The 15,937-nt window shown below is 44.3% G+C and overlaps 1 protein-coding gene across 3 annotated transcripts in view; it reads right to left on the bottom strand.

Moving 5' to 3' along the window:
- Window positions 1-11,254: 11,254 nt before the first annotated feature.
- LOC146355997 (uncharacterized) overlaps window positions 11,255-15,937 on the bottom strand; it is a 43,283-nt gene continuing 38,600 nt past the window's right edge. For all 3 annotated transcript variants that reach the window (XM_084831397.1, XM_084831395.1, XM_084831396.1), the window contains exon 7: window positions 11,255-14,022. In XM_084831397.1, the coding sequence (XP_084687523.1) occupies window positions 12,821-14,022 (1,202 nt within the window). In that variant the 3' untranslated portion in view covers window positions 11,255-12,820. The remainder of the gene's footprint in view (window positions 14,023-15,937) is intronic.

Genomic DNA, 15,937 nt, shown 5'->3' on the forward strand with positions numbered 1-15,937 from the left:
GTAATATTGCTGAGGGGGTGTTCAGGCTGGCCAAAGAGCACAGTTCCCCCTCATCCAGGAAGCTGATTGCACCTTCTCCCCTCTTTCTCCACCGCTGCTGCAGCCACATAGCCCATTGCCACTTTGCCAGTTATGGAGGGAGGATGCATTCTATTCAGAAAGTTTCCTGTTCTGAAATTGAGGGTTTTTCATGGCTGTAGAGATGGAATACTTTGAATATTTTTTAGGTCAATACATTTTTGTATATTCTGCTGACATTGTGGTGGTTTGAAACAAACAAAAAAACACATTAAAATTTGCCCACTGAGTTACCCTTAATAAAAAGTCTTGGTGTTCTTCGTTACTACATTCTTACTTCACCCTTCTGCCAAGGAGTTCGGTGTGGCATACATAGTTCAGTGAATCTACCAATTTGTGCCAATGTAGGCTTTGAAGGAGCCTAATTAAGAACATAAGAAGAGCTATGCTGGATCCAATAAAGTATCCATCTTATCCAGTATTCTGTTCACACAGTGGCCAACCAGCTGCCTGTGGGAAGCCCACAAACAGGACGTGAGTCCAATAGCCCTCTCCTGTTTGTGTTCCCCAGCAAGTGGTGTATACAGGCATTCTGCCTCTGATGCGGGAGGTAGCATATAGCCATCGGGACTAGTGGCCATTGATAGCCTTCTCTGTGAATTTATCTAATCCCCTTTTAAAGCCATCCAAATTGGTGGCCATCATCACATGCTGTTGCCTTTATTTTGTTACCTTTATTTCAGAATAAAATAACGTTTCATGAGGTAACAAATTCCATAGTTTAACTATGTGTTGTCTGAAGAAGTTCTTCCTTTTATCTGACTTCGAATACCAATCAGCTTCATCGGTTGACCCCTTTGTGTTCTAGTATTATGAGAGGGAGAAAAAATGTCTCCCTGTCCACTGTCTCCACATCATGCATAATTTTGTACACCTCTGTCATGTCTCCGCTCACTCACTTTTCTCTAAGCTAGACAGTCCCAGCTGTTGTAACCTTTCCTCAGAGGGGAGTTGCTCCAGCCCCTTGATCATTTTAATTGTCCTTTTCTGCAACTCTGCGATACCATGTTTTAGGTGCTACCAGAACATTGCAGAGGAGGGACATTTTCAGGGCAGGGGGTACACTGCTGGGGAGGGAAAGACTCCTCCAGCCCCCCCCAGCAATACAGCTCCCCCCACCAGAAAAATTGTCCCTCCCTCACTGCAATCAGGCTTTTAAAAAGGCTCCACGGCTGCCAATAGAGAGTAATTGCAGGGGGGGGCGCTTTCAGGAGGGGTGTGTGTAACAGAGAAAGTTTGAGTGTGTGAATGGGGTCTGGCAGTCACATTGGGGGCTACATGCCAGCAGCGGGATGACCCTGCCCACTTTGGAGCGTTGCCCCCACCCACTGCTGGCATGTGTTCTCCAACATGCCTGCCCAGGACTCATTCGGGCCTCGGACCAAAAAAGGTTCCCCATCCCTGACTTACAACAAACCTGTCTGGTAGGCAAAATGGAGAGTGGGTGTGCAGTTGGCCTATGGGTACACAATGAGTTCTGTCTCTAAACTGGGACTTCCATGCAGCTAGCTCTGCCTTCTCCAACCTGGGAATTGTAAGTTCCTCTGGGCAGGGACCTGTCATTTGCTTGTGCGTAAAGTACGACATACACTGATGGCCCTGTACACCACTACTAGTCATATTAATTAATTAATATCAAGCCCTAGGGCAAGGGTAGACAAACAGATGCCCGCCAGTTATTTTGAGACAACTCCCATCAGCCCCAGCTATCATGGCCAATAGTCTGGGATTATGGGAGCTGCAGTCCAAAAGATCTGGGGGGTACTAGGTTGCCTACCCCCTCCTATTCCTATAGTCATGATGATAAAAGGTGACAAGGTCAAGGTGTCCCCAACCAGTCGTGTCCGACTCTAGGGTGCGATGCTCATCCCCATTTCTAAGCCGAAGAGCCAGCGCTGTCCAAAGACGCTTCCGTGGTCATGTGGCCGGCATGACTGAACACCGAGGTGCACGGAACGCTGTTACCTTTCCCGCCGAGGCGGTACCTATTTATCTACTTGCAATTTCTTGCTTTTGAACTGCTAGGTTGGCAGGAGCTGGGACTGAAGACAGGAGCTCACTCCGTCACGCAGCACTCGGGTCTCGAACTGCTGACCTGCCGACCTTCCAGTCTGCAGTTCAGCATCTTAACCACTAAGCCACCGCAGCCCCAATCATGATGATACTAGGATTTAAGTCAGTTTATAATGTGAAACTGCAATGCTCATATTTCTTTTTAGTTTACAGTGTTGGTAAATATAGGAGGGAGGGTTGGTTTGTTTTTCGTTCAAATACATCAGGAAAGTAGAAGCGGTTGTAAAGCATGGAATGCTGGGAGAATAGAAACATTAGTTGTGTGCTTCATAACTGAAATAACAGACATGGCCACCTTTTTAATTTGGCTTTTAAAATGGTTATGCTTCTTAAGGTTGTTTTTAAGGGTCTTTGTGATTTGGGGGCTGGGTAAACCTCCTTGATTAGTTTTTCCAGAAAGGCAGTATAGAAATGTTTTAAATAAATCAATGAAATCAATAATGTGGGCCACGTAAGATAATGATGTCTGTGGAAACAACCCTTTAACCTCACCCCTGTGTTGTGTGTACCCCAGAGCAGCAATGCAGTTATAAGAATGCCATTGACAACTGCATAAGGTGCCCAACAGATGCTTGTGCTAATTGTGAACCAGAGTTGCTCCATGTTTGCATGCTAGCCCACCTTGTTTTGGCAGCGCAGTCTGTGAGAAGCAGATTGCAGCCTGTCAGCAGTCTGTCCTGGGAATTGCTGGGGAGTAAAGATTCCTCCCCAGGGAGTCGCAGCTCACAGACTGTGCTGCGAGCTGATAAGGATTGTACTCCGTGCACCAACTCAATATCAGCAGCTGGCAAGCGTCCACCCTGTCCAGGGAGGGAATGTTCAGCTCCTCTCCAGATAACAGGGTGTGTGAATGCCTCCAAGTAATGTGTCTAGTAGAGCATAGCTAGAGTTATTCCCTATATGTGACGTATTTCACTGTATAAAAGCTTGCCCCACTGAATGTTCAGGGCTCTCTGCCCCTTTGCTGACAGAGTGCCTTGCTGGCCATGCAATAAAGCGCTTTTTGATCCAGGAGTCTTACCCGTATCTAGTGTGATCCATTGTCCAGGTAGACAACGAACAAAGAGTGTGTTCTGCTCTTACCACATGTCCAAAGTCTACAATTACTAGCTGAACTACTGACTGTTTCAGGTCACGTTCATATACAAAGGTGCGCAACTGCCAGGGCTGGTCCAAGACATGGTGCTGCCTGAGGTAAGTAACAAGATGGCGCCCCCTTCCAATCTATGTACAAAAGCTGTCTGGACTGGTGGTTGAATTTTCTTTCAACACTGGCAGTGAGACAGCCTTCTCCACCATGCCTGAAGGCAGTAGGCTAGCTTGGAGGGCCCAAGACAGGGCACACACTTGGCACACAGCTCTTTCCTCCCACACCTTGCTGCCACCTCCCAGCATCTGCTGCCTGAAGTGGTCGCCTCACTCTGCCTAATGCTAGGGGCAGCCCTACCAATGTTGCTCTCACGGGAGTGTTTTTAACCCTGTTAAAATTGTTGTGTTGCGTGCTACGTATGACAACACTAATTATTCTGTTGTCATTGTCTCCGCGCTGGGCTGAGGATGAGACCATGGAGAGAAAAACAGTGGAGAGGGCACCACATTTCTTCAATGTGGAAACAAATATTATTGGCTCATGCCATTGTAAGCGTATCCAGTCTTATTCCCTGTGGAAAGGTCAGAAATAATAATTGGAGACATAATGTTTTTCTTCTCAAAAAGGATGAGGTGGTTCAGTATATAAGGAGTCAATTTTTACACACACACACTCCTAACAAAAAAGCTTAGTATCAGATACGGCCTGGGCAGTAACTTGGGACACAGCTAAGGCTTTTATTTGAGATTATTTAATTGGAGTAAAACCATCAAGAGTACAAGGAGTAGATTAGAACTGACTGAAAATGCTAAAATGCCATAAAACTAAAATAAAAAGAATCTACGTCAGCCTTCCCCCACTTTCCAGAAGTGTTAGACTACAACTCCCATCAGTCCCAGCCATCATGGTCATTGGAGTTGATAGGCATTGCAGTCCAACTTACCTGGAAAGCACCAGGTTGCAGAAGGCTGGCCTAAAGGACCAGGTTTGCAGACTGGGAGTGCTGATAGATCCAACTTTAGCACTGAAGGCCCAGCAGGTTCCATAGCACAGAGCATCTTTGGCCAGCTACGTCTCATTCACCAGCTGCGACCCCTGCCAGACAGAGACTGCCTGACCCCACTTATCCCTGCTCTGGTAGCCTCCAGGTTAAATGACTGCCCAGACTTTTTGGATACTTCAGTTCAGGGGTAGGCAATGTGGTGCCTGTGTGCCCCCAGATACTTTTCTTGGCAACCTCTAAAGTGTGCTAACACTCCTACCATTCTTTTTAAAATTAACACATTTTCTTATTGATAGCTAGGATTGCTGTGACATGAGATATTTAGTGTGTTGCAGCTCAGAGCCCTACTCTGTCTTTGGGGCAGGTTACTTGTCCATAGCAGCCATTTTATGGTGGTGCTCAATACAGTTTCTCAAATAACTAAATGTGCCTACAGGACCAGAAAGAAAGAAAGAAAGAAAAAGAAAGAAAGAAAGAAAGAAAGAAAGAGAGTAGTGCACAGTGTGCACAGCGTGCACATTCACACAAACACAGATAACGTGTGTGTGTGTGTGTGTGTGCGTGTGCGCCAACATTTTTGTGATTGGCCCTCTGCCCCCCTACAGCAGCTAATTTGTGGTGGTGCCACGACTTTTCAAGTTGCCAAATGGGCCCACAGCCCCAAAAGGTTGCCTACCCTTGCTTTAGTTAATGCAAAATACAACTGCTAGGTTGCTACCTGGGAGCGGTTGCGGTGGGAACATGTCCCACCAGTTCCAAAACAACTTCACCAGGTGCCATTCCCTTTCTGAGCACAATTCAAAGTGCTAGTGCTCAGTGTTCAAAGCTCTGCTACACAGCTTGGACCCCAGGGATTTGGAGGAGTGCCAGTATACAAAGATGTGGAGAGCTCCAAGTAGGCGACCCCTGGATGTTTTGGATTACAACTCCCATAATCAGGGATTGGAGGTGGGGGGGACAAGGTTGCCTATTCCTGATCTAGATGATAGAACATAAGAGGAAGTAAACATTAAAAATATTAAAAATTAAGGATGTTTATGGCACAGAAAAATCTTTAAGCTTTACAAAGCAAAGATACACCGAAAAGAGTAATAAAGCAGATAAATGACTGGCTAATAAATTAGAAGGGCCCTGATTGGTAGTGGTTGGAGAGACTGAAGGGCGTATTTGGAAGACATTTTTACCCACATGCACAGTTGTTTCAATATGGATAGCTGTGAGAATCTCTACAAAGTTGCTGAATTCATTCTCTTCCCTCCACAGGTTTTATCCCCTGCTGCCTTTTGAACTTAGGTCGTTCCTCTTGAATCCCAGCTGGCACTGACCCATTCCTCAGGGTTATGTCCAGTACTTGTCTGGGATGTTTCTTCCACACTGAGAATGCTCACCTTGAGCTTATTTCCCTTCCTGTCGGCTGCAGAGAGGGAGAGCTGTCAGAAGCTAGTAGGAAGAGCCCTGCTAGATCAGATCAAGGTCCCATCTAGACCAGCAGACTGTTTCCCACAGGGTCCAACCAGAGGCCTCTTGGGAAGCTCACAGGCAGGACAAGAGAGTAATGGCTCTCTCCTCCTGTTATTTCTCCCTCAGCTACTGGCATTCAAAGTTATACTGCCACTCAATATGGAAGTTCCATTTCACAATCGTAACCAATACCTGCTGGTAGACCTAATAGCTGTTTGTAGACATATCCTCCATGAATTTGCTCTAGCTACTTGATCATTTAGGTTGCCCTTTCCTGCATCTTTTCCAGCTCCATGATAACCCTTTTTGAGACAGCAACCAGAACTGGACCCACCGAATTAAACCAGTCTTGCAAATAATCCCACTGAAGCTATTACTATCCTGCAAAATGCTTCATCAGCCTGCTAAGAAGCTAGTTAGCCAACCTACTCCTTGCTAACATGATGGGATTTGCTATGGAAACATTTTACTGCATGAGAAAATATTGCACTCTCAGACTGTTAACTCTGCTATTGTCCTACATGGCTTCTCTGATGGCTAATCAGTATTTATTTGCAGTTGAAGTTTTCCTCACAGTTGCAGCATTTGTAAGGTTTCTGTCCTCCTTTGTGAGTTCTCTTATGTCCAACCAACAAGAAACACACACTTCTCCTGCATTTGGGACATTGCCATAGCTTTCCACTTGTGTGCATACTCAGATGTCTCTTCAAATCAGACCTCTGGAAGAGGGTCTCCCACATTCAAGATATACATGCAGTTTCTCCCCAGTGTGTAGTCTCTGATGTCTCATCAAATGTTTTCTCCGTACAAAACTTTCCCCACATTTAGTGCAGTTGTAAGCTTTCTCTCTGCATGGCTGCTCTGATGTCTAAGCAGACAGACTCTCATTTGTATCATATGCCTTCTTTTTTGTCTGCCTTCCTTGACGTTTGTCAAGCTCTGATTTCTCCTAGACGTCTTCTCCAGGAAGTTGCCAACCCCCGCTATAAACGTTCTCCGGTGGGCGAGCCTCATTGAATTCAGTGGGGCTTCCTTTGGAGTAGACATGCACAGGATTGCACTGGGAACGTCTTAATAACTAAATGCATTGTAGGCATAATAAAAATGGTTCTTTGAAAAATGGCAACCCAAACTCATTTAACAAACACTTTTCATTTGACACAGTACATTGGTCTTGCCAAGCTTTGGAAAAACCCAATTCTGCAAGTTTGAGGGCTGGTTCAGCTGGAATGGGGGGGGGGGGTTGAAGTTGGCTGTGAATGGCATCTATTTTTTGAGAACCACCCGGGCAGTTTTCACTATTGGGTAGTATAGAAATTTCTTCTTCCTCTTCTATAATAGTGGCTAGTATTCAAAATATCACCAGGACACCTCCCCTCCCAATCCTTACAGGGTGGGAGTCAAAATCCATGGGTTGGATCCAGGATCTGCCTTCTGTAAGAGGAAGAACACCAGGCTATAAACATGCACACCTCCTTCAATCTTCCCTCATAGCACCTGGCCTACCCACCATCTGCAGCCTTCCTCTTTTTCAGGCTCTGTAGTTCAAGTCCGATTTAATGATAAAGAACCATAAGGAAGAAGCACAGGGGCCTTGACTTTGTCCATCAGCCACAGTTAGCATCTCTTTCCAGATGGGCAACCATGGTCTGCTGCGGGAAAAGGAACAAAGTGTCTTGTGGCACCTTAAAGACAATGGGTTGGATCCAGATTTAAGCTGGATCATCTGCTCTGATGGAAGAGGACTTCCCTGCACCCTCCCTCCCACGGCAGCTCCTCCAGCCCCCTAAAAATGCTACTCAGAGAGTCAGAAGTCCCTGCTGAATGGAGGGGGGGGGATCCTGTCATGCCTCCCCTGGAGGACTCTTCCTCATCTGATGAAGACAGCTTACCAGACCAGGAACTGGAGGGGAAGATCCAGGAGATAGCATGCCAGCATGACAATGAACAACCAGACCTCTCCTATGTGTCTCTTGGGAACTCAAGAATCTGACAGGAGCAGGCCCCCTTCATAACTCCCCAGGAGAGACCTCGGTTGAAGAGGCATGCACAGCTGGCTCGGTGTAGGCCCGGCGCTCTGCTGCAAGCAAGGCTTCTCGAGTGGAGGGCGTTGGAGAGCCCTAGCCTTGACTAGTTGCAGCTGGGAGCGGGGTGTTTGACTCTGACTGGCTTGAAAAGCCTTGCAGAAACCTGGTCTCTCTGCTGGAAACACAGGCTGTCTCTGGCTCAAGCTCTTGTGTGTGGGTTTCTCTGTGCTTCGTGTGAATTCCCTGATTTATGACCTGAACCCGCACTCTGCTTTCTTGCCTGCGCCTTGATTTATTCAGGTGTTGTTGCTTTTCTGTTTATTGTTTTTTCTGACCTTAGAACATTACTAATGGCAATGCTACTGCAAACTTCTTGGGTTTGGCATTCCAACCTCTCTTGCTCTGAACTTAATTCCCTCTCTGTTTATTTGGCTGTCTGCAACTTGCTTTCTGCTGGCTGGAAGCCCACACCAGTCAGCTGCAAGTCCAAAGGCAGTTGCAGAGCAGGACAGATCCCCAAAAGCAGATAGAGGGACCTTCTGCGAGCGGAGCTGTTCTTCTTGTGAAGGTCCGTTCCTCTTGTGGAAGGCAGATCCTGGATCCAATCTAAAGAAAATGAGGCAGCCAGTTTAAAAATCCCCCTATATAAAACCACGGTATAGCCAATCTGGAATATTGTGTGTAGGTGTTCATGTCTAGATTAGGTTTAAAGATCTTTATTAGTCTCCCCCATTTTGAAAACTATGTGTGGCTGTGTACCCTTTGGTTGTCTTTCCCCCACCTAAGCCAGAAAGCCCCAGTCATGTTAGCCTTTCCTTGTAACAATTACCAATAACGGTTCTGTCCTTAACCAAACTTAGGGTGCAATCCTATTCAGATAGGCAGCTGCCTTGGAACTTGGAGGTGACCGCCTATCCAATGCAGGGCAGGAGAAGCACGGAGGGGATCGTTCCCTCCGCGGTTCTCCTGCCCTGCATTTTCGGCTAGACAGCCAACTGCGGCTGTGTAGCCGCAGGAGGGCTGAGCGGGGGAGGACGCTGCTATATGACACATTGGATGTGTCATACAGGCATTTCCGCCCTCTCCGTCCTGGAACTCCCCTTTTTGGCCGCTCCGCATTCCTCAGGGCTGTTCAGCGCTGAGGCAGTGCAGAAGTGTGGGGAGGTCAGTTCCGGAAAACCAGATATCCTATGACCGTCTAGCCACTGTCTAGTGGCCATAGGATTGCTGCCTTAACTGAGAAACAAAATAGGTGTAAGGAAGCTTAAAATAATAAAAAATATAACTGCAATAAAACACATTTTAATACAATGAGTAATACAACATAGAAAGGTTAAAAAGAAATTTTAAAATAACTAACACATCATATAAAGTTATAAAAGAGCAATGGCTCAAGAGTCCAACATTTTACATACAAACATAATGACAATACTGGTTTTCAAAAATGCTAGACTGATACAAAATACCCCAACGCGTTTCGACCTAACAAGTTTTCATCAGTGGGAAAACATCGAAACCATAATTATAGCCCTTAACTCAGCAATCAATTCAAGAGATTAAATTCTCAAAATGGAACCTGCAAAGCAAAAATGCACGCAGTTAAGAATACCTGTGGTAATGTTTACTTGCCAATAGATCTAAGCGAATAAAATTTATTTTTACCAGCGAATCTTAACTATGCAGATTCTCTGTTTCTCATCTTGGACAGCCCTATTTCTCTATTAACTTGGGATACCACAGGTATTCTTAACTTCATGCATTTTTGCCTTGCAGGTTTCATTTTGAGAATTTAATCTCTTGAATGGATTATTGAGTTAAGGGCTATACTTATGGTCATAGAATCATAGAATAGTAGGGTTGGATGGGGCCTACCAGACCATTGAGTCCAACCCCCTGCTCAGTGCAGGAATCCAGGTCAGAGCATCCCCAACAGATGGCTATCCAGCCTAGTCTTGAATGCCTCCAGTATGGGAGAGCCCACCACTTCCCCAGGTCATTGACTCCATTGTTGTATTGCTCTAACAGTCAGGAAGTTTTTCCTGATGTTCAGCCAGAATCTGGCTTCCTGTAACTTGAGCCCATTATTCCGTGTCCTGGATTCTGGGATGATCGAGAAGAGATCCTTTAAATCCTCCCACTGATGAAGACCTGTTAGGTCAAAACATGTTTTGGTTTGGATATTTTGTATCAGTCCTGCCTTTTTGGAAACCAGTATTGTCACTATGTTTGTATGTAAAATGTTGGACTGTTGATTCATTGCTCTTTTATAACTTTATATGATGTATTTATTTTTTAAAATTCTTTTAAAACTTTGTATGCTATATTAGTCATTGTATTAAAATGTGTTTTATCACAGTTTTATATTTTTAAAGCTTCCTTATACCTATTTAGCCTTTCCTTATATTCAAGTAAATTGCAAGGGTATGACCCCTTTTTCTCCTCCCTGCACTCCCATGCTGCTCAGATCTCCTCTTGAGGATCCCCCAACCCTCCAAAGCAAATTTTGGCGGTACAGGAGTGGGCTGCAAACGGGGAGAGGGAATCTGTTCCACCAATTGTGCCCATTCTGTTGGTTGAAGGATACAGCTGGATTTCACCCAACGGATTGCTTCCAGGATCGACCTTCTGCAAGAAGGAGGATTCCACTCATGTACGTTCCCTCCACCAGATTACTTGGGATCCCCCCTCCTCCCTGTGGCAAGCTCACCCCATTCTGCAGGGTCCCCTGACTCTCCATATAGCATTTTCGGAGCCTGGGGGGGCTATCGTGGGAAGGAGGGGGCAGGCAAGCCCACTCCAAGCGCAACGGATCCAGCTTAAATCTGAATCCAACCCATTGTGTTTGGGGCTATCTGGCTTAGAAATAAAAAGATGAATGTTGGTGGGAGGAGGCTAAGATAGAGGTTTATAGAATTATGCATGTTGTATAGAAAGCTTTTTCTTCTCCCTCTCCGATTAAATAACAGATTTTTCACAGATATATCCAAGTTGGTTCACAAAACCAATACAATACTCCTGCTACTGTGGAAAATAACTAAGGCAAGGACATGTTGTCTCGGCTTTTTTTTGTGCCAATGTAGTAGATTCCTCAAATGCCTATAACTTTTGTCTTTGTTTCTTTCGTACAAAAGAAGAAACTGTTAGGACAGTAGAGATAAGTTATCTTGTCTCCACAGCAACTCACCCCAGACCTAAGAATCATTGTCCTTGCAAAAGTTGCAGGGCTCTGAGAAGCCGGGGGTGATAGTCCAGTAAAAGTTTAGTTGATAATGAGCAGACATGCGTGCTAGGCTTGGCTCATGTCACTTATTTAGCCACATTATGATTATAAATGTAACTGGTGAGTGTTGATCTGGGCTGCCTCTGGGTTGACAGAGCTGTCTTCGTTGTACACGAATAAACTCGAGTTGAATCTTACCCGCGTGTCCAGAGCTTAATTGGAGGGCAGCTGGGCACGGACCTCCAAGTCCAGTTTGGACTTTTACCACACTAACATCAGTGCTCCTACACCAATTTCCCGCAGTTACTTGATCAAATCGTTACAGATAGCCTCTAATTTCAGTGTCTTGTCATTTTTATTATTAGTTTTAAAATACAAAGGGAAATAAAAGTGAAATTGAGCCAACCAAGAACAAAAGCAACATCTATATCCACTACAAGGAAAAGCCCCTGAACCACTCCTACAGATTCTGCAGAACGTATGCAGTCAAAAATCTTCTCCTAATAGAAGCTCTCCTACACCATAGTTCCCCAGTGATCAAATCATCATACAAAGTCTGTTATCCAAAATTCAGAGCCCACACACTTGCCTTTATTAGTCTACTAGTCTCCCACAGACTACATGAGGCTGTTGGCCTAAGCCTTTTTGAAGGTGTTCCCGTTTCTTCCCTTGTGAAATGGAAGCCCACCCATGGAGGCCCCACCATGAAATCTTCCGTTACTCATAGCTGCCATGCTCTGTGGTTTCTTTCTTAAGAACCTTATTCTTGAAAGAGAAACCACAGAGCACGATGGCTAGAGTAGCCTTCCAAAAGCCATGTGCGCACGCACGTGAGAGTGTGAGCAAGTGTTGTGAGAACTCCAAGTGCATTGTGCATTTTATGTTGAGTGCTGAATGTGTGGGATGTGAGTGGGTAGATGGTGTGTGTGTGTGTGTGTGAGTGAGAGAGAGAGAGAGAATGAATGGGGCCACACTACCTGACGAAGTGCCTCTCCTGGTATGAACCTACTGTACATTACAATCAACATCTGAGGCCCTCCTGCGAGTGCTTCCTCCAAGGGAGGTTTGGAAGATGGCAATAAGGGAGAGGGCTTTTGCAGTGGTGGCACCCTGATTGTGTGATGCTCTCTGCAGTGAGGTCCACGCAGCACCAACATTGTCATCTTTTGGGCACCAGGTTAAGACTTTCCTTCCTTAATTGTCACTCACATAAATACCTTTCTTTATTCAGTCTTTTCATTTAAAGAAATCACCTTTAGGAGTAATTACAGAAAGATCTTTAAAAGTAACTGCTTCTGAATCATCAAGCTTGGATGTTTCATATAGGAATTTAGAACCATCTTCTTAGATGAAGGATTTTGAGACTTAACTAAAATATCCTGGGGAGCCTTCTTTCTTTTTTGAATAATAGCTATTCAGCAACAAAGCAGAATCTATTTTGATATTAACTGTAGTTAAACTAATTCAACCCACAAACAACTCTTCTAAATAAATGCTTAGCTCCTTCCTCTCACTCCTTCCTTCAGCCCTCTAATGTTTACATTATTTTCTCTAGTCAAATTGTCTAAATCCTAGATTATCATATATACTATCATCAATTGCATCTTCTTATATTTCAAAATCTTTTTATAATAACAGAAAAACGTTGTCCAATTTCTCTATGAATTACTACTTTATATCTTTAACTTCCCGATTAATTTCTTTTATCTGTTTTCACTACCTTCTCTTCTGCCAATGTTTCGTCTAAATTCTTTTGTTTTTTCAAATTCTTGTTTTACTCATAAAGTATGGATTCTCCACTGTGTAACAAAATGAAATCTGTTAAACATTTTTTCCCCTTTCTATAGAATGTGACACTTTCAAGAACATTAACTGGATTTATGCCCTAAATGAATTATTTGATGTCTAATGAATGCCTTTTTCTGAAGGAAGCTTTTCCCACATTCAGGGCATTCATAAGGTTTCTCATCGGCATGTGTTCTTTGATGTTTGAGTAGTGTATCTCGCCGAGAAAAGTTTTTCCCACATTCGGGGCATTCGTGTGGTTTTTCTCCAGTATGGATTTTCTGATGGTCAATCAACCTACATGGATGATTGAAGCTTTTCCCACACTCCGGACATTCATAAGGCTTCTCCCCTGTATGGGTTCTCTGATGTTTGATCAATGTATCTCGCCGAGAAAAGTTTTTCCCACACTCCGGGCATTCATGTGGTTTCTCTCCTGTGTGAGTTTTCTGATGTTCAATTAAGTTACATGGATGATTGAAGTTTCTCCCACAATCAGGGCATTCATACGGCTTCTCTCCTGTATGGGTTCTCTGATGATTTATCAACGTGTCTCTCCGAGAGAAGCTTTTCCCACAGTCAGAGCATTCGTGTGGTTTCTCTCCTGTGTGGATTTTCTGATGTCTCTTCAAATGCAATTGCCACCTGAAGCCTTTCCCACATTGAGAACACTGATATGGTCTCTCTCCTGTGTGGATTCTCAGGTGACTCATCAGGTTAGTTCTCTGATTGAAGCTTTTACCGCAATGAGAACATTTATGTGGTTTCTCCTCGGTATGGATTCTCCGATGTCTCATTAATGTCGCTCTATAACTGAATCTTTTCGCACACTCAGGACACTGATAAGGCTTCTCTTCCATGGGGCTACTCTGATGGCTGACCCAGCTTTCTCTCTGAGGAAAGGGTTTCCCGCTTTCAGACCATTCGTATGGCTCCTCTCCTGTATGGATTCTCTGATGTTCAGCAAGGTAACATTCTTGCTGGAAGCTGTCCCCACATGTGGGGCATTCATAAAGGTTCTCTTCAGCATTCATCTTAAGTCCCAAATTGTACTGGTCACTCCTCCCATAATTCGAGGACAAGGGCTTTTCTGCCCCAAAGTGCATTGTGCTTTCATGAATGGGAGCTGAAAGACCTTCGGAATGGTCACTGTATTCATTCTCTCCCTGGTGTCCTTTGGACTCAAATCTTTGCTCTGGAATCTCAGCCAGCGCAGAAGCACTCCTTTGGGAGATTTCCTCTGGCCCAATTTGATGAGAATTTTCCATCTTGATTTCTCTCTTACCTGGTGAAAGGGGGAAAAGAAAACAAACAAAACATTTGTCTGTGTTCTGGATGCCTTTTCTAAGGTACACTGCAACTTCCCTTCTGCTGGCTTTCGTTCCTGCCGTATCTTTCTTTCCACCTGATTCATGAGGCCTCTGTTAGACTCATCTCAGTATTCTAGCCTTGGCTCCCTGGTAGCAACCTTTTCCTCTATTTCAGGGTTCTACTCCTCAGGCTTAAAGATTTCCATTTCCCCATTCCATATGAACACATGGAGCTGCCTTATAACCCTCAACCATCAGTCCATCTAAACCAAGGGTGTGGAACCTCAAGCCCGGGGTCCCAAACTGACCCTTCTGAGATCCTTATCTGGCCCCCAGGGTTCCCCCAGATGGCCACACCCCCTTCCGCCAACTACTGATCATTGAGTGGTTTCCCGGCTTTTAATATGTCAAAATTCTCCAGAATCCTGGTTTACAGTTCTGTGTGAAGACGGCCAATGAATCCCATGACATTTAATTTGTTTTTACAAAACACTGCTCTGGTTTCCATGTCTACAATGATCAAAAGCCATTTAAAGTGCTCCTATTCCCAGATCCATCATTCTTGCAGTTATTTAATTAAAATTAGGGAACTATGGCATTATCAGAATTACTTTAGCACCCGCTCCCTTGAACACCTGCTACCTCTTTGCAGTTTTAGCTCTCTGAGGTGTTATCCTGACAAGCTCTCTTTGCCTATGGTGAAGAGACCTCAAATCCCTAATTGCTTACACATTGGCAAGCCCCATGTGACTGGTAAACACAGCCTCCCTTATCCAGACTCCACAAAAGTCCCACAGGAGCAGCCACTCTTATAATTATGCATGGATTACCATCCTCCTTACTTTTTTTTTGCAGAGCGGCAATACTCATGATGAACACACCCAGCTCTGGACTCCTCCTAGCCCCAAGACTCCAATTAATCTTACTGCTAAGAAGCACCTGATGACTTGACCAACTTCCACAATTAATTCAAGAGGTGAACTTTTAATTATCGCAGCTCTGTTTAACTGAACCACACCAGCAATTATGTTTAACCAGCCTGGGGACCTTAATTACTGCTTTTTACTCTCTATACACATTCCTAACAATATGGCAAATCACCGACACACACAACAGGAGTATCTCGACCTCAAACCAACAGGAATATTTTTAAAAAATTAGTTGTCCACCTAATATCTTTACTTGCACACAATGAAACCGGAACTCAGTTGAGACTCTCAGTTCATCGTATGCATAGTTTAAACAAAATATTAGGCTGTGGCTCTAAAAATAGAGGTTTAAACCTTCTTCTTTACTTGCATATGAAGAAACCAGAATTCAGTTGAGACTCAGTTTACTGTATGCATAATTTAATCAAAATATTAGGCTGTGCCTCTAAAAACTGTGGCTCTAAAAACCTCCGTTTTCAAATCAAGACAAGTCCAGGGCATAAGGAGCTTTAATTCCAAACACGTTTTTAATTCCCCAAGCCACTAAATTTTCAAAGAAAATGAGTCCCAATCCGGGGGCTTTAGGAGACAAATATCATTGCTAAAAGTCCACATGAATGTATATGCACAGCTAGCTAGCACTGGCAAGTGCACAGGTCAATTGACCTGTCAAATATTCTCAGTTGTCTGGTCAACTGCCCATTATTTGACCACAGTCAAATATTTCACAAAGTCATAATGCTGAAAGAGTTGGTCTGCCAGTTATTTAGCACAACAGCCTTTAAAAAAAAAGAACTGGCTGAAAAAGCCCTTGGGTTTGATTTTCTTTTATGTCACTTTTAACTTCAGTAAAAAAAGAAAATCTTGTAACGGCAGGCTGACCCTGGTGTACCGGGATAAAAACCAAGGAGAAGAACTGTCCAGTGAATCATTCACACTTATAGAAACCTTTCCTATCATG

The sequence above is a fragment of the Heloderma suspectum genome, chromosome 2 (assembly GCF_057233095.1).
Source record: "Heloderma suspectum isolate Gila_16-S chromosome 2, 16-S_ref, whole genome shotgun sequence".
NCBI classification, from domain to species: Eukaryota; Metazoa; Chordata; class Lepidosauria; order Squamata; family Helodermatidae; genus Heloderma; species Heloderma suspectum.